Here is a 21,621-nt window from a genome sequence, read left to right as displayed (position 1 = left end):
GAGTCTAACGGTACTTCAGCAAGGCGGTTCCCGCCCCCTGGGTTGAGTCCAAGGCGCAGGCGCCACCAAAATGGGCGGCGTGGGAAGCGGCGCGCCAGCTGAGGAAGCTCGGAGCACGAGCGCTCCCGCGCGAGAAGTGGGCGCCAGCAGGGGTTGCAGTCAGCGCAGGCGCAGAAGGTCCCAGCCCGGTGCGCGCCCCCTGAGCCCCACCGTGGGGCTTCAGCACGCAGGCGCGGCAGTGTCCGCTCCAGGACCCAGCCGCCAAAGCTGTGTGTGGGTTTCACGTCCGGGACGGAGCACGAGAGGCAGGCAGTGGATTTCCGGTTCCGGGAACAACGAACAGCCGCTGGTGCGACAGCTAGGGTTTCGGAGGCGGCGGCCGCAGAGGTGGGAGAAAAGTAGGGCTAGGCGGGACGTGCAGGCGGCATCTTCGTCATGGGGCCGCAGGCCTAGCAGAAGCTGCGGGAGCTCCCGGCCCGCGCCGAGCTGGTGAGAGAGCCGTGGGAGTGGGAGTGGAGGACGCTCGGGCGACGCGGGAAGGAACTACGCCTGACGGGGAGGGAGGGCCCTCGGGCCAGGAGGAGGAAGAATGGCGGCGTCCGAGGGTTGAAAGGGAGGAATGGGGTGACTTGCTGGGGAGGAAGGAATGTCAGAGCCGCACACTGACAGGAGTGGCGGGGGCCTGGGACCCGGCGCAGGCCGGAAAGAGAGACATTAGCACACCCAGGGGCCACGGAAGAGAACTGGGGGGTTCGCAGCACTGAGAGGGAGAATCGGGGGACCCCTCCGGCTGATGACAGGGAGAAACGGGAGGGTTGGATCGCTGAGGGGAGGGGCTCCTGTCGTGGGTGAGAAAAAGGAGAGGGCCAGAATGCCGTGGAAAATACTCCTGAAAGAAGCAAACGGTGCTCCAAGAGTTGGAGAACTCAGGTTTATGACGCGAGGCCCAGAGGAGTTCCTACTCCAGAGTCTGAGCCCTGACCGACAGGAGCAACCCAGTGGTTAGTTTCTCGAAAATTACTTGAAGCATAAAGATCAGGCTGGTTCTGGCAATAGAAGGCTTTTTTCCTTACCAGGTTGAGCTAGTTCCGATGATAACAAGTTTTCCTTATCATTACCCCTTTTGATTCTCTCTCCACACACAAACACTCATGTGTGTATAGATATATATATCCTATATATATTAGGATATGTATGCATATTAAAGTATGTGTATATATTAGAATATAGTAGCATCATCTTTTAATAAATTGTGTTGATCTATGGACTGGTATACTCGCAAAGCAAGGATCTGTGCAGCCATTATCCTTTCTACTGCCAGTTCTGTAGCTAAGAGGGTGTGCACTATGAAGGCAGTACACACAGAATGATTCTGCATCCAGCTGCTATGGCCAAGACTAAAGTCTGGAGTCCACCTAGTCTTGAGAACCATCCTCCAAATAGCTCCTGATGGCAGGGTCTGGAGAAACTGATAACAGACATCTCCCACTGCCCCTGGCCCTCAGTTCAAACCATATTTCCTTGGGGTATTCTAGGGGATCAAAACATAACTTTACAGGACAGGAATAGTATGAATGATAAACTAATGGCTGCAATATGGTGGTGTCTACATAGTTTTTATACACAGTCCAGTCGCAGAGATTGTCACGAATGCTCTGCTCCAGAAGATCACCCTCAAGCTGTGAATTAGTCAGCCCAGGAATAACCAAAGCAGGGCTGTTGTCTCCGTAAGCTTATTCTCAGCGGGTCTTCTCTGGTGAGCTTTTACTTTCCAGCTCCTCCAGGACAGCTGCTCTCTTAACTCATGTGGTGGATCCAAGGAGTGATACCTGCAACCTTTACAGCAGTGGGGGTGGGTAAGATGACAATATGGGGCCCTCCCCACAGTAGGAGTGGTTCCTTTTCCCAGGTTTTGACCTGCACGGACTCCCGTGGTTGTCAAGGCTGAGCCTAGTTTCCAAGGAGAAGGGAGTACTTTCCCAGGAGATACAACGGACTGTTTTTTTTTTTTTTCCCAAGGCTTGGAGCTGTCATGACAACTCTATTTCTCCCAATTGTTTGGAATCTCCCTCCAACCTACCAAAGATAGGTGGGGGCCTGCCATATATAACCACAGAAGAGGAAAATCCCAAGGAATTGGGTGTGTACCTGACTCGTGGAATCCGCAGCAGCAGGGTGCCTCAGTTCCTTGGCAGAGTTTGGCTTAGGTAGTTTTTAGAGTTTGATTCATGCACTCAGCTTTTCCTGAATTCTGGTTAGTAGGAATATGGAGTTTTCATTGGACACTTGAAGCCTTGGCTTCAGAAATGAATGCTGGCCTGTTGTCTGATCCTGTAGACAGAGGCAGCCCATAGAGGGGTGTGATCTCTTTTAACAGTGCTTTTGCAACCTCTCAGGCCCCCTACTTGCGTCTGGAAAGGTCTCAGCTACCTGAATAGGTGCAGAATTGAACTAACAGATAATGGAATCCTTGGCCTGGTTTTACTTCCATGAAGTCCACTGTATGTCCTCAAAGGGTGATTGATATCCCCGCAGCTTGTATGTGAAGGGTCTTGGGAATTTGTTGGTTTACATTATTTTTGGTACAAGTTGTACATTTTTGACTAATGTAGGCACATTGGGTGGGGAGTCTGGCAATAAACTAATACCATTCTAACAAGGATTACAGTTTAGTTTTTTTCCCAGTGCCCCATTTCTTGGCATTGTGTTATTAATTGATAGGCCAATTTCTGTAGGACCAAGAGACACTGGTTGGGGGACCCTCTATAACCTTCTGTTGTCTGATGTCCTCCCTCCAAGGTTAGCTCCCTCTTGCCTATACTTTGGACTTTCTGAGAAGCTTGGGGTTACTAACACCTGGACCATACATTCGGTGGTGACAGGACATTTAGGCTGTTGAATAGCCTCCTTTGCCACCTACTTGGCATACTATTTCCTCTACTGACAGTGTTGTTGCCCTTTTGATGCCCTCTCCAGTGGATTACAGCAACCTGTGATGGGCTCCATACTGTCTTCAGCAGGTGGAGGATTTCTTTATTATTTACTTTATTTCTTTTCCTCTTGCCAAGAGGATTTCCCCCCCCCCTTTTTAAATAAAGGGCTCCATGTACATGCAAGATAGCGAAGGAATATTTAGAGTCAGTGTAGATGTTAACTCACTTGGTGGCAGCAAATTCCAGAGTCCTGGTTAAGGCCCATAATTCTGCCCATTGGGCCAACCATCCCTGTGGAAGGACCTTTGCCTCCGATGTCTGGTTCTTGGTGGTAACTGCATATCCTGCCATCTAGCATCCTTCCCTGACATAAAGCTCCTGTTGGTGAACAGGACCAAGTCTGGAGGCTTGAGGGGGTGGTCAGTTAGTTCAGGTCTGCTTGAAAACTCTTCATCTATCAGGTCTTCACAGACATGATCTGGGAGCCTGGGTCTGCTGGCAGGAAGGTGGCAGTTTCAGTTTCAGGTGATAGTTTTAGTTTGACCTGTTGATTTTTACAGAGTAACCCCAGAGTGCATCATCTGGGTGCCATCAATAGCGTTTGCTATCCATTAAGGTGATCACTGCATGAGGCACTTTTATGTTGATGTTTTGGTTCAGTGTTCATTTATCTGCCTCCTGAAGTAGGCTTACAGTGATGATCAAAGCCCAAAGGCATGGAAGCCATCATGCCACCATAGAGTCCGGTTGCTTGGAGAGATAAGCTACCAGTCACTACCATGGTCCAAATTCTTGAGTGAGGATGCCCAGGACCATCTGGCTTTTCATTAGAACAAAGATTGAATTCCCAAGCAGTCCAAGCACTGGGGCAGAGGTCAGCCGGCACCTCATTGCCTGAACAGCTTGTTCTTACTAAGTTTCCATTGCAAAGTCTCTTATTCTAAGCTTTTTACAATTGCATACAGAGGCAGAGTCAATACCACATATTCTAGTATCCAAATTCTGCAGAATTCAGCCACACCCAGGATTTCACATACCTCTTTTTGGTGTTTAACCTAGGTATTGAGAAGATAGTTCGGTTTTGCTCTGGCCTCAGCGATCTTTCCCCATGGGAGACCGGGAAGCCCACATACTTTACCTGCTGCTGACATATCTGGGCCTTCTTCCAGGAGACTTAGTAGCCAGCCTTATTAAGAGGGTCAGCAATGCTTGGGTGCCCCTGCAACTGTCCTTTTGGTTGGAGCTAGCTAGGAGGAGGTCATCCACATATGGTAATAAGACATTGTTCATTTGGTCCCCTGGGAAGGTGGCCAAATCTCCAGCTAGGGCTTCTTCAAATAAAGTAGGGAATTCTTTAACCACTATGTGGCAATTGGGTCCAGATCAGTTGATCCCCTTTCCTTCTGTCAGGATCCTCCCATTCAAAGGCAAAGAGTGGCTGGCCCACTGGGGTCAGGGCAGAAAGAAGCATACTTGAGATCAAGGTAAATGGACCTGCCAGCTAGCATGGGCATGAGGCTAAAGAGGGTTTGGGACTACAGGGAATATGATTATTGTAACATTATTAACTGCTCGTAAGTCCTGGACAAGCTGATAGTCTTTTTTCCCCGTTACTTTTTCACCAGCAGCAATGGAGTGTTCCATGGCGACTGGATATGGTTTTTGATGCCTAGGGGTTTGCTCCTGGTTTTAAGTTCAACAACCAAGGGAGGTGGGTGATTTTTTTAGCCATACTAGGAGGATTGCCTTTGGCCCAGACAGTAGGAAACTTTCAGTAGGCTAGGTGAATTGGTAATCTCATCTTTTTTTTCTTCTTCTTCTTCTTTTTCCGGTCGTGGGGCTTGAACTCTGGGCCTAGGGACCGTCCCTGAGCTCTACAGCTCAAGGCTAGCACTCTACCACTTGAGCCACAACACCACTTCCAGTTTTTTCTGCTTATGTGGTGCTGAGGGACCCAGGGCCTCATGCATGCAAGGCAAGCACTCTACCACTGAGCCAACTTCCCATTCTGGTAATTCATCTTGATCAAAGAATTGCCACTCAGATTCTCCTGTCACTGTTGTTATTAAGGCCTTCCCATTTCCCAGTGTTGGGTGAGCTGGCTCCCCCTGGGTGAGGATGTTCTGGGTGCTCAATATGGACAGATGGTCTCTTTCCAGTAGAGGGATTGGGCAGTCTGGTAAATATAGACACTCATGGCATACCAGATGGCCATCACGTTGCAGCCTTGGGTTTGATATAAAGGCCAAGTCAGTAGCCCCCATAGTGATTTCCTAGCCAGTGAGTGGGGCTACTAGACATGTTACAGTGGGATGCTGTGCTCCTGTATCTACCATAAAACTCATTGGCCCTCCACCATCATTTCGACCAGGGGCTCCTGGGGCAGGGGGGCCTAAGGATCAGGTCACCCCTATTCTGAATATAGTGCATCCACTACAGGTCTGTGTTTGGGGTGGCAGTACTGGCATGTACCAGGTCTAATTGGCCACCTAGGATATGTTCTTGGAGCCACTCTTGGGCCTCCATTAAAATGCACCTCCTTTTCTCAGTACTGAAAAGAGTGAGAAGGAGCCGGCAGCAATTACCCCAAGTTGGTTGGTTGATCTGGAAGTTGGACTCCAGGAGGTCTCTGAGGGCCTGGGGTTTCTTCAGATAAGGAATATGATATTTCTAGTTCAAGAGGTCAGTGGTACTGAAGAGTTGATAATAAAATGTAGGCCACCCTTTTGGACTGTGCCATATGAGACAATTTGCTGGGGGCCTCACAATTTTTTTGGGGGGGGGTCCAGTTGTGGGGCCTGAACTCTGGGCCTGGGCGCTGTCCCTCAGCTCTTCAGCTCAAGGCTAGTGCTCTACCACTTGAGCCACAGCACCACTTCCGGCTTTTTTCTTTTTCCTTATGTGGTGCTGAGGAATCAAACCCAGGGCCTCAGGCATGCAAGGCAAGCATTCTACCACTGAGCCACCTTCCCAGCCCCAACCTCATGGTTCTTGGCAGGGCATTTACAACACTTGAGCCTGGGCCTCCTGCTCAGCCCTGAGGCTTCAGTCCTCAGGTTGGAGTCTGGCTCTTCCCATTGAAGCAAGACTGATAGTGGCAGGCTTTCAGGCAACTGCCCTGGCACCTCTACTGCTGCGAAGGGTACATAGGGCATAAGTGCAGTGCTTCTTCCTCAGCGTCCCCTTCATAAATGGTCTTCTTTTCTGAGGCCAAGATAGTTATACTAATACGATCTTACATTGGTCCTGTGAGTTTGTGTTGAAGCTCATCATTGAGGGAAGGTTAAGGTAGTCTGTAACCAGGAGTCTACATAGGGGAGCTGGTCTAGATAAGCATACGCCCCTGATACCAGACAGTAGACTTCCCTAATGAACAGACAACAGAAGGTACTAATGTCATTTACCTGGCCAAGTCCCTTGTGGAAGCTTAGGTGCTTCTTAGCTAAAGGTGTACATGTATTAAAAAACGTAGGCCTGATCAGAGGTCCCTTATGGAATGTGAATCACTTTATGTGCTGCAAGTTGGGACCCACCTGAACTCCGTAGGTTTTGGCCACAGATAGTTTCACATTCATTCACACATTCATCCAAGAGGCTAAAACAATCCCTCCCTGTTTAGGGAGTGCCCTAAACTGGTGGCTGTCTGTGAAGAGACACCAATTGGTGGCCCTGTGTAAAGAAAAGCTTGAACAGATGATTCCTTCTAAAAGAAGGGGCCTAAACTGGTGATGGTTTTTAGAAAGGGCCCTGGGAGGTGATCAGGCTCTCCTTCTGTCCTGCTGCATGGAACTGGTTGGGTCAGAAGGACCTGGCCATTATCTGATTCAAAAGAAGATGTTATAAGTTGTTCCATTCTGCACTGAGTCTAGGAGATTGTGCTTTCTCAGAGCTGCAGGGCCCCAGAAGGACGGCCCAAATAACAGTTTAGTGGAGTTCAAACCAATGGAGGCCCATACTGGTGCCTCAAAGGACCAGCAAGGTTGTTTCCCAATTAGGGAACCATATTGTTACAGAAAATAGTCTGCGAAGAAGCAAGCGGCACTTGCCGCTCAGGTTATTACACCAGAAGGCCCAAGGGAGTTCCCATTCTAAAATCTGAACCCCAACCGGCAGGAGTACAACCCTTTCTGGTGTTTGGGTTCTGGGTTTTAGTTTTGGGTAGAGCACAAGCGTTTTGAGTTTTGCTTTACCCCAACGGTTAGTTCTCGAAATTTGAAGTGTAAAGGTCAAGTTAATTCTGGTCAAGCTGGTTCTGTCAATAACAACTCACCATTACCAAATTGAGTTAGTTCTGATAACTGCAGGTTTTTTCTTATCAAGAAGACGGACAAGGATGGCATGATCCTAGGGCATGAACAGCAGGGAACTGGGGCATGGGTGAGGGGGTGGTTTAGAGTTGAGGTCTCTGAGACTGATAAAAGAGGAATGGAGGGGATGTTGCAAGGTTTGATTGTGTGTGTGTGTGTGAGAGAGAGAGAGAGAGAGAGAGAGAGAGAGACAGAGCGTGCGTGCATGCACATGCATGGATACTAGGTCATTGCACTCTCACTTTTTCTGCTTTTTCTGCTTATAGCTGGCTCTGTCACTTGAGCTACACATCCACTTACAGCTTTTTGCTGTTTAATTTGATGTAAGAGTCTCATGGACTTTTCTGTGTGGGCTGGCTTTGAATCCCAGTCTTCAGATCTCAGCCTCCTGAGTAGGTAGTATTATAGCTGTGCACCACTGGCACTGGGCAAAAGTAACTTTTTGTCTGTAAAGGAGAGGAATTGGAGAGGGTTGTGGGCTGTGATAGGCAGAAAGGGATTAGAGCACTGAAAAAGGCTCCCAGGCTGAGGAATGGAAGGAATGAGGGTCTGTTCCTATGTTGATATAGAGGAGTTGAGTTTGGATGTAAGTAAATGTTTGAGCATCGGGAATATGAATAAAGAAAAGAGCCAAAAGGGGAACTCAACAGACCAACAGGTTTTATTCAGGATGAAAACATGGGACTAGCACCAAGTCTTCACCTCGGCTAAAGGAACAAAATTGAACACCTCCCTTACAACAAGGGTCTCCTTTTATTAGGCAGAAAAGGTGAAGTCAGGTGGGGCAGATGTTAGTGGGGTGCCATGGAGGCGGGGTGGGAGAGCAATTTTACTTTGAGTAGGAGGTCTAAAGATTTCAACAGCACCTGTGTCCATGAGGGGTTTCAGTGCCAGATGTGGTCTTGGTCTCAGGCTCTCTTCCAAGACCACAGGGTACATTTGTTCAGAGAAAAGGGAATCTAGATGATTCAGCAGGGTGGGCAGCAAGGATAGTCCTAAGGTATGGCTGCCAAGGGGAAGGTGAGTGCTTTCATTTTAAGTTATTTTCCATCATTGGGGGCTCTAGCTCAGATGATGCAAAGGTAGTGAAAGTTGTAACATTGAAATAGCAAGATAAAAGGACAACAGACAGCAGAAAGAAATAGCTTAAATGCTAAAATAAGGAAATGGGGAGGTCTTGGGCCAAGGAGGCAATGGGAGGCCATACACTGAAGTAGAGGACCAGACTGAAGGCAAAAAGCTGGAAGTGGAGTTGTGGCTCAAATGCAGAGCCCAGAGTTCAAGCCCCAGCATCAGCACAGAAACAAGCAAACCAGGGAATGTTTCCTGCAGCAAGTACAAGCAAGAATGAAGGAGGAAGAATAATTCCTGGTTGATGGTGAAGGGAAAACCATGGATCCTCAGTCTGAGAATAGGAGGGTTAGGGAATCCTTCCCCAGAATCCCTCTATCTCTTCAGTAGAGAAGTCAAAAACGGGGAATCCTTGGCCTTGGTGGCTTACTTCTGTGATCTTACCTACTCAGGAGGTCCAGATGTGAGGATTTAATTTCAAAGTCACCCAAGCAGTAAAATCCACGAGACTCTTATCTCCAGTTAGCCATCAAAAAGCTGGAAGTAGGGGCTGGGAAGTTGGATCAGTGGTAGAGCGCTTGCCTCACATGCATAAGGCCCTAGGTTCGATTCCTCAGTACCACATAAGCAGAAAAAAGCCGGAAGTGGCACTGTGGCTCAAGTGGTAGGGCCCTAGCCTTGAGCTGAAGAGCTGAGGGACAGTGCCCAGGCCTAGAATTCAGCCCCCAGAACCAACAACCAACAAAAAGCTGGAAGTGGAGGTGTGGCTCAAAGGATAGAATCCCAAACTTGAGGTAAAAAGCTTAGAAACAGCACCCTGGCCCAGAGTTCAAGCCCCAGAACCATCATAAATGGAAAAAACAAAAAAAAAGAAGAAGAAGAAATAAACTCCTGGCCCAGGACAGGGAAGAACAGGGTGGAAATGGGGGATTATCAGATGCTTGTTGCCTGTGGCAGCTTGTAAGTTTTGAACAAGCACTAAAGAAAACATTAAAGCACAAACATTAAAGCACAAACCAGGTTTGTGTGTCCTGAGACACAACTTGCTTTCCCCTTTTTAGAGCTTCAGTGTCACCCACCTCCCACCATTCCCTTTTCTTTTCAGGCTGCTGCTATTTCCTAAAGCCTCCATGGCTGAGGACTGGCTGGACTGCCCAGCCCTGGGCCCAGGCTGGAAGCGACGGGAGGTCTATCGAAAGTCTGGGGTCACCTGTGGACGCTCAGACATCTATTACCAGAGGTACTGGGTGGCTTGTGAGCAAGTCAGGTGGAGCTGAGTCTGGTTGGGGGTTATGGAGAAGAGAGTGATTCAATTCACGTACATATTCATTAATTGAAGATTTTGTTTGCAAATTCACTTATTTAATAAAATTTATTTGACCAAAGTTAATATTCACAGTGCTTTCGTGGTTATTCAGAGAAGAGTGAAAATTTTGAGTTGCTTAGTATGTGTGATCCCAGGCCAAATGGAACAAGGGTTTTCTGTTTTCACCTGTTGTACTCTCAACTTGCCTCATTTTGCCTCTGATCTGTTTAGGGCCTTTTTTTTTTTTTTTTTGTGCTTTTCTGTTTGTTCCCAGTTTCCCAGTTTCTCTGTTTATATAACCCCTAAAGTAATACTCCAGTGTCAGGAATACAAGAAGATTATGATGTTACTTACACACAAAAGTGTCAGATAAGCTTTGTTCTGGCATTAATTGCAGTGAATTCAGTATTAGAGATCCAAAATATGGATCTAGAAAAAGAAGAAACTTGCCTGTATGTATGTGGGGCTACACTGGTAATTACTAAAAGTAACAACCAAAAGTAATTGATGACACTAAGGGAAAACTAGGAAAACAGCTAAGTGTGTGAATCCATGAAATGATGGCCAATAAAACATGGACAACATTGTTATAAGGAAAACCAAAGACATGTTATCCAGCATAAGGGAAATATAAATCCATCTCTGTGCTGGCTGGCTTGTACATTATACAAGGTGATATGGTATGAAAAATGTTATACTTGTGTGGAATGCAGGCTGTACAAATCAAGAATCTGCAGGAAAAATCTTTTAAATGCTTGTTGTTATTCAGAATAGCATTTAGGTTTCAGTGCTAATGACTCTTTTTGTGGGGGGAGGGCAGTCCTGGGACTTGAACTCAGGGCCTAGATACTGTTCCTGAGCTTTCTTGTGCTCAGGGCTAGCCCTCTACCACTTGAACACCACTTCTGGCTTTTTCTGAGTAGTCTATTGGCAATAAGAGTCTCATAGACTCCCCTGCTCAGACTGGTTTTGAACGGCAATTTTCCGATCTCAGCCTCCTGAGTAGCTAGAATTGTGAGCCACTGGTGCCTGGAAAATTTCATTTGTTCGTTTGTTTATTTATTTATTTATTGCGAGTTGAACTCAGGCTTGGATACTCTCCTTGAGTTCTTTTGTTCAAGGCTACCTCTTTGAGCCACAGCTCTACTTCCATAATGGGACTTTTTTGATGAGAACCTTGGTAGACAAACCTATATGACAAAAATGGTCTTCAAGGTCCTTGGCTTTGAGTCGGTCATAGACCTTGCAGTCATTTGTGAGAAATATTTATTAAGTAAAATGCCTTTAAACAGAATATACATAAAACAAGGCAGTGTATTAATTAGTGGTTGAAAATGTGACTGAAGCTAGCTGAAACCTAACCATGTATTTCTGTTTGAAATGAGTAGCTAGGATTACAGGCATGAGCCACCAACACCTGGTTGCTGTGAATGCCTTTCTTATAAGATATACAGAAACAGAAGAGACCCATGAAGTTTATTATCAACTACTTATAATTTATTATATATAGTTGTATTTTTATATGTTTTCTAACAGCTTTGAATTGCCTTGTGTATGCATTTGGCAGGTAATATTTATGTTTGCTGTTTCATATGTTTTGCTGTTTTCATTTATGTTTTTATTTACATGAAGTGTTTTCAATACCACTAGTACTATGTGTTATAGCTAATGTCTGTTTATATCATATAGCTATGTGTTATTTAATAATGAGAATACATTCTGAAAAATAGGCATTACTAGATTTTCCTGTGTATACATACAGTAGAATTACACAAATCTAGATGGTATAATGCACTATGTATATACATGTTATGGTCATTGATTGCGTCCCAGCGGTGGGGATACATTTTAGAAGCGTACCATTAGGCAGTTTCATGATGGGATGTACTTAGACAAAACAGGACCACTATGGTATCCCTAGGCAATGTAGTCAGTGGGACCCCATCATGTATGTAGTTCATTATTTGTCAGGACGTTCTTGTGCAGCACATTACCATAATGTATATACTATAGTCTGCTGCTCCTAGGACTATACCAAACAAAATGACACAGGATTAAATCAAATAGAAGAGGAAATTATGGAATGAAGAGATGTAGTAACCATGAGATCTGTGAGTCTGTTGTGGCCAACGTAGTATATAGTGAACTTAAACTCTTGAGATAATGAAAAAAGGAGTACAGTCGTAGTCATTATCTTAAATCAAGTATTATGTCATGTGCAGCGTTGTGCCATACTATATGATTGGCAGTGCAGCAGGCTTGTTTACAGCAGCATCACCACAAAAACATGAGTAAGACATTGTGTTTGACATTACAATGGTCATCATGTCACTAGGCTATAGGAATTTTTCATCCCTATTATAATTTCATTAGACCAGTGTAGAATATTTGACCTGTGGTGGATTTGAATGACATTATGTGGTTCACTGTGTTTAGTAATGCTTGTATACATGCTGGTAGTGGTGATGGGACCTGACTTGGAATCATAGCCTGAATCCTGGCTGCCTCCTGTATTGCACTAGCTCTGTGGGAATGTTAGGTGGGTGGAATGACATTTGCTTCACCTGAGTTAGCAACTCATCCTGATCCATCCCCAGCCCCACAGGAGACAGGATCCGAAGCAAAGTTGAGTTGACCCGTTACCTGGGCCCTGCATGTGACCTTACCCTCTTCAACTTCAAACAAGGCATCTTGTGCCATCCAGCCAGCAAGGTACTTCATGATATGGGTGCCCAGGCAGGGGTTAAGCCACCCGACACCTACCCATGTACTGAACCATAATCTTCCTGCCCTCATGTCTCCAGGGCCATTCTGTGGCCATTCCCAGCAAGAAGCAAAAGAAGCCTTCAAAGCCAGTGAAGGCTCGGAATCATCAGGTTGGACCCCAAAAGGGTGAGATCAGGAAGGAAACCCCAAAGGATGAGACCAAGGCTGATACTGGCACAGCGCAAGCTTCATTCCCTGCACCTGGGTGAGTGTTGACTTGACGTCAGCCAGGTAGCTGAGGTTTGTTAGGGGTGCTGTTAGGGCCCCACACCTGTCTTTCCTATCCCAGGTGCTGTGAGAACTGTGGAATCAGCTTCTCAAGGGATGGTACCAAGAGACAGTGGCTTAAGACATTGTGCAAGGACTGCCGAGGTGAGTGGTCCCCTAAGGAATTGGGGCATTAGGAGACAGGAACAGAATAAACATCAGGCTAAGCTGGAATTTGAGTGGTGGATACTGGCATGGGAAGTTGAATGATAGACATCAGAGCCCAGATAGTGTCCCTTGACCAAGTGTCTCCCTAAAGGGACAGATAGAAAGTCTGTCTCACTTTCCATCCTTCTTTCCCTCTGCCAGCACAGAGAATTGCCTTCAACCGGGAGCAGAGGAAGTATAAGGTAAGAACATTGAACTTCCACAGCCCTGCTGTGGGCACTGGATGTAATGGGCTTGATGTGGGATATGAATGTTTGGTGACAGGTCCACAGGGTGTGAGAGTCCTTTTGAAGGGACGTGGCCATAGATTGGTTAGTAGATAGTAGCAGGAATTAGGGTGTCAATCAGTAAACATACTGAAGGATTCACCAGGGAACCAGTAGATACAAGAGTGTCCTCAGAGTGAGCTAGTCAGTAATTACTAGATTCAGTGAAGGAAGCATGGTGGTGGGAATAGAAGTCATGTCCGTAAACATAAGAGAAACAGAGGTCTTGGAGTCACCTTACTGGGGCCTTTGATCTTGCTCTACACATTTACAGCGTGTGGGCTGTGGAGAGTGTGCAGCCTGCCTGGTAAAAGAAGACTGTGGGACCTGCTCTACATGCCTCCAGCAGCTTTCCCATGATGCAGCTCCAAAGCCATTCTGCAAGTGTGAACGGAGGCGCTGCCTCCGGATTGTGGAGAAGGTGAGTCAAGCACATGGGGTGGGCCCAAGGCTCACCTCAGCCTCTGGCTTTCATGACCTTGACCCCATGCATCACACCTCCGGCCTCCCACAGAGCCGAGGGTGTGGAGTGTGCCGAGGCTGTCAGACCCAAGAGGACTGTGGCCGTTGCAGAGTCTGCCTTCGCCCTCCCCGCCCTGGTGTCAGGCGCCAGTGGAGGTGTGTGCAGCGGCGCTGCCTTCGGGTGAGTCAGGCTGGAGGGGCCAGTGCTGCTGGGGCCAAGGCTGGGCCAGAGCAGCCATCACTACTAAAGCTGCCACCACTGCTGCTGTTGCTTCTTCCTGGTCTGGCTTTGCCCACCTCATGTTTTTTTCTCTTCTGCCCCCATGCTTACCTCTCTGGCCTCACCTTTCTCTGCCAGCATCTTACTCACCGCCCTCATCGCTGCAAACAAGGATGTCAGCGTTGCCCTCCCCTGGTTGTGGTTCCCCCTGCTGTGAGTGTCCCAGTGTGCACTACCTGACTGTTTCTTACTTCTTGGAGGTCCTGTGCTTGCCTTATGCTTCCAAACCTCAACTTGGCTCTCTCCCAGGGTAAGAAACGCAGCCATCGAAGGGGAGGCTGCAACACCAAGAAGGCTCCCCGGAGGCGCTCCCAGGCTCAGCCACCGCCTCAACTTCCTGCATCAAAGTCCCCAAAGCACAGAGAGCTGGTAAGGTCCTGTTGGGTAGGGGATGGTATAAGCCTGACCTTATCTAGTACCTGGCCTGACCCCCACCCATTTGCTTCTACAGCACACCAGTGCTCCAGCGCCCTCATCACCTGCCGAGTTCATCTATTACTGTGTAGAGGAGGATGAACTAGTGAGTGGCCTCCGCCCTTCTTGGATAAACCTAGACTGTTCTGATGGTTAACTCCTAAAAAGCAGATTTTGTAATGGGCCTAATGGGAGAACAGAACGGCACAGTAATGGGGAGTGGAATGACATGAACAATACTGAGGGAAGGAATAGTAAGGGATCAACCACTGCAGCAATAGTTCCTTGGTATCAGATAAACTCACACTGGTACCTAATACTGGACTAGCAGACTACTAATGGGGCTGACTACTAATGGGGCTCATGTAGGATAAGTAGACTCAGCTGACACAGTGAGGAGAGATCTTAGAAATTCAGAGAAATCCTAATGAGAGGGACAGGGGGAAGGGGGAGACATCAAAGCTATTGTCGTGGCAGTTCCTGGGGGAGCAGCAGGTTCTGTGAAGGTAATGGTGGTAGAACAACCACATCCCTAATAGTTGATCAGAGCCAGCTGGCACAATGATGGTGGCTGATTTGAAGGTAACAAGCTGAGGTGTGGTGCGCGGAGACTTAGCAGGTTGAGGTTAGTGTGTAGCTAACTTGTCCCACATGGTTAGGGGAGCACCAGGAACAGCACTGGAGTAGGCATTGAGGATGGCTCCTCCTAATCCTAGTGACAGCAGCGCCATTCCCCTCCACCCCAGCAGCCCTACACGAACCGGCGGCAGAACCGCAAGTGTGGGGCCTGTGCAGCCTGCCTACGGCGGATGGACTGTGGCCACTGTGACTTCTGCTGCGACAAGCCCAAATTTGGGGGCAGCAACCACAAGCGCCAGAAGTGTCGTTGGCGCCAGTGCCTGCAGTTTGCTATGGTGGGTGGGGTAGAAAGGGTTAAGTGGATGGGATAGGTTGGGCCAGGCCTCCCAGTGCCTGGGAGTGGTGGGAAGACCTGGTAGGTGGGTGGGTGGTTCAGTGGTTCTGGCCAAGAATTAGCAGACATTGTTTCTGGGTAACTGAATCCAGTTGGCACTGGCTTTGCTAATGAGAGACTAGCAGGCAAGTGATGAGGTCTTATGTACCCAGAGTCTCTGCTGGACTAATGGGAAGTTAGCAGGGTGGGTGTGGTCGGTCATGGCACTGGATGATCATAGCATCCCCGTCTTTCCTCATAGAAGCGACTACTGCCCAGTATTGGATCAGCGTCCAAGGAGGGAGCAGAATCGCCTCCACTGTGCCGTCGCCGAAAGAGGCCCAGCTCTGTAAAACGGCACCGCCCGGGCCCCACACGAAATCCGTCCCGGACTACACGCACATCCCGACCGGGCACATCTCGACCGGGCACATCTCGACCGGGCACATCCCGACAGGGTACATCTCGACCGGGCACATCCCGACCGGGCACATCTCGGCCAGGCACATCCCGACCAGGCCGTGCCCAGTCTCCAATGAAGCAGGAAGCAAGTGGTGGCTTTGTATTGCCCCCACCGGGTACCGATCTTGTATTTTTACGGGAGGGTGCCAGCAGTCCTGTGCAGGTGCCTGGCCCTGCGGCAGCTTCCACAGAAGTCCCATTGCAGGTGAGAATGCCCCTTACCCTACCTTACTCAGCCCCATGTATCCTCATGCCAGGGGCTAAAGCCAACTTTACCATTCTCTCTCATGCAGGAGGCACAGTGCTCTCGCCTGAGTTGGGTTGTGGCCTTACCCCAGGTGAAGCAAGAAAAGACAGATACCCAGGAAGAGTGGACCCCAGGCACAGCCATCCTGACTTCTCCCACATTGCAACCCGACTGCCCTAACAAGGTGGGGGCAGTGCTGGTGTTTTCTGGGGGCCACAGTGAGAGAATATGTAAGCAAAGTGATGGTGAGCCATGGTAGTGTTGTGAGCACAGCTGTAGGCATGATGACTGAAGTAGCCTGTTGTTTGTGAATCACTTCATTCTGTATAGGCACGCAGCTTTGTCTGTTGTGCTGCTCAGCTGAAAGGAAAGATTGGTGAGAGATGGGAAAATCTGTAGGCACAGGGGCAGCATTTCTTGGTGATGGAAGTGTGGCAGGCTGGTAGAGAGAGACTGCCCTTGGGTCAGTTCTGTCCTAACTGCAGCCCTTCCCCATTTCTCTCAGGCAGTAGACCCACTTCTGCCATCTGTGAAGCAAGAGCCACCAGACCCTGAGGAGGAGAAAGAAGAGAACAAGGATAACTGTGTCTCTCAGTTAGCCCCAGAAGAGGAGACTGGAGGGGCTGGCACACCTGTGGTCAGTGTTGGAGGATCCCCCGTCCTTCCCTCATCTTGCCTTAGTGCCTCCAGCCATGCTGACCTGTGATGTTAATTCTTTCCTAGATCACGGAGATTTTCAGCCTGGGTGGAACCCGCTTCCGGGACACAGCTGTCTGGTTGCCAAGGTGTGCCCCACACAGTGAGGGGTAGGCATGGGGTGGGTGCTGGTCAGATGTGGGCCCTGAATTTTGAAAGTACAGCTAGGAGTTTGGCTGGATACAGAGACAGATAAAGGCCTATATCTACTGTGCTGCTCATGACCAGGGAGGGTGTATGTGTAGCACCCTAGAGATTATCTTGAAACCCAGGCCAAATGGTGTTCCAGCCTCTCCTTTTGGGAAAAGGAAAGAAAACTTGACGCTCTGTGATGAGATTTTAAAAACAAAACAAAACAGAGATCAGAATCTGGTTCCCATTTTCCTAAGAAAATCCTGCAAAGCCAAACATAATGTACAAACTCTTACTCTGTGGATCATTGTTTGAGGTCTTAAAGGCCTTTGTAATTTCCCAAGAGGTAATCTCCCATTGGGTAGCCTGTCTGCTTCTGATGGTGGGAAGAATACGTATCACAGACATTGCGCAAGGCTGGCCCTAGTGTGGGGAAGGCAGGGAGTGTAGATCCTTAGCTGGCTCTGTGAGTTGGGTATACATGCAGCTGCTATATGACCTCTGGCTCATTTCACCTCCTATAGCATCGTGTTTGGAAGGATTTGAGCTGTCTCTCAGCCTTTACTATTGAGGTTACTACCTGTGTCAGATCCTATGCAGAACTTTCCCTATAGTTCTGGCAATAGGAGGAAGGGCAAGATACCTCTAAGAACTGGGCTTGGAGGAGGGCAGGTGAATGCTCCCTCCTGCAAGAGGTCCATGCATGAAGTACCAAGTGGGCTTTCAAACAGAAACGGCCTATGCACATGGCTTCCCTTTCTCCTATTAACCAGTTTTAACAGGCTGGAAACCCCTCCAACTAAAACTGGGAAATGAAAGAGATATTGACTGGTATAGACCCAGTTCCTGGTGGGTACACAGCAGTGGAGATGTAAGCCTTGCCCTTCAAGGGACAGAAACCTACCTGCAGGAAGCTTACCATTTCCCTGTGTGTGGAATCTTGCTTTCCAGGGAAGATGCTGTACTGTCTGCATTGGTAGTTTGTGGAGGAAAGAAAAGAAGTAGAGGCAATTAAGGGAAAGGGGCCAGAGACACATAATAGTAGGAAATGGGTTTGTGATGCTCCATTTTGCAAATAGTAAACGTCATTCAACATACAGACCTGCTCCTTCTTCTCTAGGTCCAAGAAACTTAAAAATCCTGGAGCTAGAAAGCAATAAACTGGAGACTTCTGCAGACTGTAGGATTCAAGGTGATACTTGCAGAGCGGCTTTGAGAGACACCCTGATGTACTAGAGGCTGGGTAGTAGACTGGTTGAAGGGCTGGTGCATGGATTAAGCCTAGGAGGAAAAGCTAGCAAACCAAGGAGCAGGCCCACTTAGTACTTAGAATTTAAGGAAGTCAGTAAAAGTTGGTCATCTGTTCTTCTGGGCTTCTGAACACAATGAGAAGCTGTATTCATGGGAGGAGAATCGGGGGTGAGGAAGGAAATGTAATTTAAAGTCACTACAAAGAACCTACAAGCCACCTTCATCGATGATTTGAAGTGGCTTCTGGATGGGACCTGGCAGTGTCTCAACATTATCTCAGGGAGACAGGAGTTGAAAATGCAATGTCAATAAAGGAGGAAAGGAAAGGGACCACTGTTTGATGAGCTCCTGTGGACCAACTACTTTAATCCTGAAAACAGTCTTTTAAGGAAAACATTGTGCACTTTTGCAGGTGAGGAAACTGAAACTCAAAAGATACTAACTTTCCCAGTGTCAATTAGAATTGGTAGAGTTTAGCATTATGCCCAGAGTGTAAGGTTTTGTTCTTTACGCTGTTGAACTGTTAACTGCAATCCTGTGTGCAATAATGTTACAATATTTCAGTAACAGTATTTTTAGTAGCTTTGAAAATACACAGTGGATTTCAATAAGCACTGTAATAAACCTTTTATACTCTTGCCTCTAGCATGGTTTAGGGACTGCTAAGGCTATATGTAGGTGGGTTCATCTTGTCAGAGCACCTATTCATCCTCAAACTGGATTCCCCACAGACAGCAGATGCTGCATAGGATTTTTCAAATCCTAAAGAGTATTCCTACCCACCAGCTGCTCCCTGACCTCCCCGACCTCAGCCAGAGCAGTGTTTGGAACTAAAATTGCCTGACTGGCTATATCTTCCCTGACAATGAACATCTTCTATCCTCTAATGACCCTTGTGCATGGTTCTTGCCTCCAGCTCAAATATCTACTAGGAGGCTCATTTCCTGCTACAAGTCCTGCCCTAAGGGCCACTCTTGGCTTAGCCCTACCTCACTCTCCATACTTCATTAATTGCCAGAAAGACATGTAGCTTGTAACTTAACCACCTTTACAGTGCCAGAACTGGGTGAGTGCCCCTTAAATTTATATCATACGGTGTTCCTTACCTTAACCTTATTCCTGGCCCTGCAACTTTAGGTAATTCAGATAAAGATTATTCCTTTTATTTTTTAAGACAAGGTCTTGATTTACAGCTCAGAATTGCTTTGAACTCACTTTGTAGCCCTGGCTAGTCTCAAACTCATAACAATAATTCTCCTGCCTCTACCTTCCAGGTGCTAATATCATCTCCCATTTCTAATTCTCAAGATACAGCTGTCTGCCACACTTTTCTTCCTTTGCCCTTCCTTACCTAGTTCTGTCCTGGCCAAGACTGGATATTCTGATGATGCTCTATTTCCACTAGGAGCCAATCACTAGCTCTAGTATTCTGATAGTGATATTCTAAGGGAAATGTGTTTGCTTGACATCCCAACTGAAAGAAGAGTCTGATTACTGTGTGTGTTAATTAGGGTACAGTCAAAACAGCAGAAACCTCTTAAGACAGCGATGATGTATGTGATTATGTAGAGGGATTCAACCTTACACATGGTGGGTACTGGTTACACAGTCTCTGGTAAGGTTGTTAATTCTGCATCTCATGCTGGAGCTTGAAGTCTGCAGCAGGCAGTCGGGAAGGGAAGATGAATGTAAACTGTGGGAGACCCAGGACATATTGGAGCCCACGAGCAGAAGCTGGGACCCACAAGTATGGCCTGGAACCCAAGTCAGTTTCTCACCACCTCCAGCTTCGATGCTCCCAGGGGAGGTGGAGCAGTGGCAAGCCTAGGTGTAGGCCTGACTGCTGCCCCACACCAATGAGGTGAGCCAGCAGAAAACGGACATCACTCGTGAACTGCTGAGCTACGGCAGCGCCTTGTCTCCACATCAGCCTTGCAAGTGTAAAAATCTCAGTATGCTGCTGCTTCACTTCTGTCCTCCAGTTATCAGAGAAAATGTGTACCCAGAAGCATATGGGGAAGGGAGTTCCAGGACGTGGCCCCCGCCATGTTATAAAGCCCTCCTCCCATGAATCCGCTCCTGAGGGTCTCACTACTCACCCGAGGATAACTTGGTAAAGCTGTATTGTTGAAAATACAAAGCTGAAGACCATGGATTTCATGGTGACTCCAGCAAGGAAGGAAATCCTGTCAAGCCCACACAGAAGAAACTTTCTGATCTTGGTTATTTTTGTGTCATTCATTCAAGTATTAACCTGGCCCATAGTAGGCATTGTACTTAATCCTAGGATATAGGGAGGAAAAATAGGGTCCATTCAGTCTTATTAGATGCACTCCTTTATTACAAGCAGCAAATGGATCTCCAAATTTATCATGAACTTTAATGCTGAAATATGCAATCCAGGCAACTTTGGGAAAGCCAGCTCTTGTGAGAATCTTGTTGGGGCACAGTAAATGTTGGAAATAATTTAAATAATTTCTACCTAAGCTGTTACATTTTAAAATAATTTTTTATTGTTCCATTTACTGAACTATATGCTTAGTGTTTCTTTGGGGAAGGTTTTGGTGATGGTATCTGTGTTGGCTACCTTGAAGAAGCTGGGATGCTGGGAGACAGGATAAAGTTCAGTTTTGTCACTTCTCTAGACGTCCAAGTGTGATGAATGAGACACACCACTGGTGTTGAATCTCCTGTGCAGGACATGGTTCCAGTCCTTCAACCTCCTCAGGAACCCTCCAGGCCAATGGGGGCTATTATACAGGTTCTGACCTTGGCGATACTAAGCAACCAAGAATCACTACCTTTCACTGGGTGGGACCCAGAGGAAGCCAATTCCCTTCTTTAGAGTGGTGAAACAGGCAGAACTGAACTGGTTACTATGAAGCTCACTTTGAGTGAGCTCCTAGCATGATGAAATCTCCCAGGGCAGCTGCACAGTCCTAGTTGGTCTCCCCATGCTTTTGCAAACCCCAGCAGAACCCTTTGGGATGTATAACTCTGAGACACTGGGCAAGCACCCCTGAATATTAAGTGGCCTATCAAGGTGTTCCTGTTTTCAGAGTGCATGGGGGAGGGGGGGCGCCGTGGGTCGTTCCATATAGATAAACACCAGGAGGTGCAAAGATCCAAGAGTCATTCCTCAGGACACTAGGGAACCAAACAATCTCCTAATTTCCTTCTTTTTTGTTGTTTGTTTGTTTGTTTCAGGCTACATAAACTCTTAGCAGTAAATGAAAATGAGTATTTTACTGAACTACAGTTGAAAGAAGAAGCATTGTAGGAGGAAAAGAATTATTAAAGAGATTATTAAGAGAGAAGACATTATTTTGTGACTGAAAAGTTGAACCAGCAATTCAGGAAAATGGAATCCCGATCTAGAAACAAACCACAGAACATCTGAAGTGGGTGGATTACAAATGGTTGAGGAATTCCAATTTATAGTGATCCTCGGCTTTAAGAGGACAAATTAGTTGTACTTTGGTTGTTTAGTATATGTCATGCTGATATAATTACTGTTTTTTTTTTTTTCCTGTGTTCTACTGTTCTATGCTCACCCCCACTTTAGAATGGGGATAACTTTTTTTTTGGCAGTACTGGGATTTGAACTCAGGGTCTTGTGCTTGCTAGGCAGGTGCTCTTCT

The 21,621-nt window shown here is 47.3% G+C and overlaps 1 protein-coding gene across 8 annotated transcripts; it reads left to right on the top strand.

Annotated features, from left to right (window-relative positions):
• Positions 1-222: 222 nt before the first annotated feature.
• Positions 223-21,268, top strand: Mbd1 (methyl-CpG binding domain protein 1). 8 transcript variants are annotated; one of them, XM_042674994.1, is made up of 18 exons: positions 223-489; positions 9,417-9,551; positions 12,215-12,329; positions 12,422-12,588; positions 12,673-12,755; positions 12,960-13,000; positions 13,359-13,505; positions 13,599-13,727; positions 13,905-13,979; positions 14,076-14,195; positions 14,278-14,346; positions 14,987-15,154; positions 15,455-15,590; positions 15,696-15,859; positions 15,948-16,085; positions 16,407-16,538; positions 16,625-16,686; positions 17,850-18,625. In XM_042674994.1, exons 2-18 carry the CDS (start codon positions 9,442-9,444, stop codon positions 17,887-17,889), a joined length of 1,896 nt encoding a protein of 631 aa, XP_042530928.1. In that variant the 5' UTR covers positions 223-489; positions 9,417-9,441; the 3' UTR covers positions 17,890-18,625. The 8 variants fall into 8 exon arrangements, with proteins under 8 accessions (XP_042530928.1, XP_042530923.1, XP_042530921.1 ...); XM_042674989.1 differs by lacking the exons at positions 13,905-13,979; positions 17,850-18,625 and adding an exon at positions 21,188-21,268 and having other exon boundaries at positions 224-489; positions 14,990-15,154; positions 16,625-16,707; XM_042674988.1 differs by lacking the exons at positions 13,905-13,979; positions 17,850-18,625 and adding an exon at positions 21,188-21,268 and having other exon boundaries at positions 225-489; positions 16,625-16,707.
• The last annotated feature ends 353 nt before the right edge of the window (positions 21,269-21,621 follow it).

Source organism: Dipodomys spectabilis, unplaced genomic scaffold (genome assembly GCF_019054845.1).
Source record: "Dipodomys spectabilis isolate Male_0828 unplaced genomic scaffold, ASM1905484v1 ptg000024l, whole genome shotgun sequence".
Classification (NCBI taxonomy): Eukaryota; Metazoa; Chordata; class Mammalia; order Rodentia; family Heteromyidae; genus Dipodomys; species Dipodomys spectabilis.
This window is presented reverse-complemented; position numbering and strand designations above follow the sequence as displayed.

What these genes read in the sequence shown, in the direction of transcription:
- Mbd1 (XM_042674987.1), top strand. Translation starts at nt 9,442, where the DNA reads ATGGCTGAGGACTGGCTGGACTGCCCAGCCCTGGGCCCAGGCTGGAAG. An exon ending in GAGGGGCTGGCACACCTGTG is followed by an intron (nt 16,539 to 16,624) that starts GTCAGTGTTGGA and finishes ATTCTTTCCTAG; the next exon opens with ATCACGGAGATTTTCAGCCT. An exon ending in TGTGCCCCACACAGTGAGGG is followed by an intron (nt 16,708 to 21,187) that starts GTAGGCATGGGG and finishes TGTTTGTTTCAG; the next exon opens with GCTACATAAACTCTTAGCAG.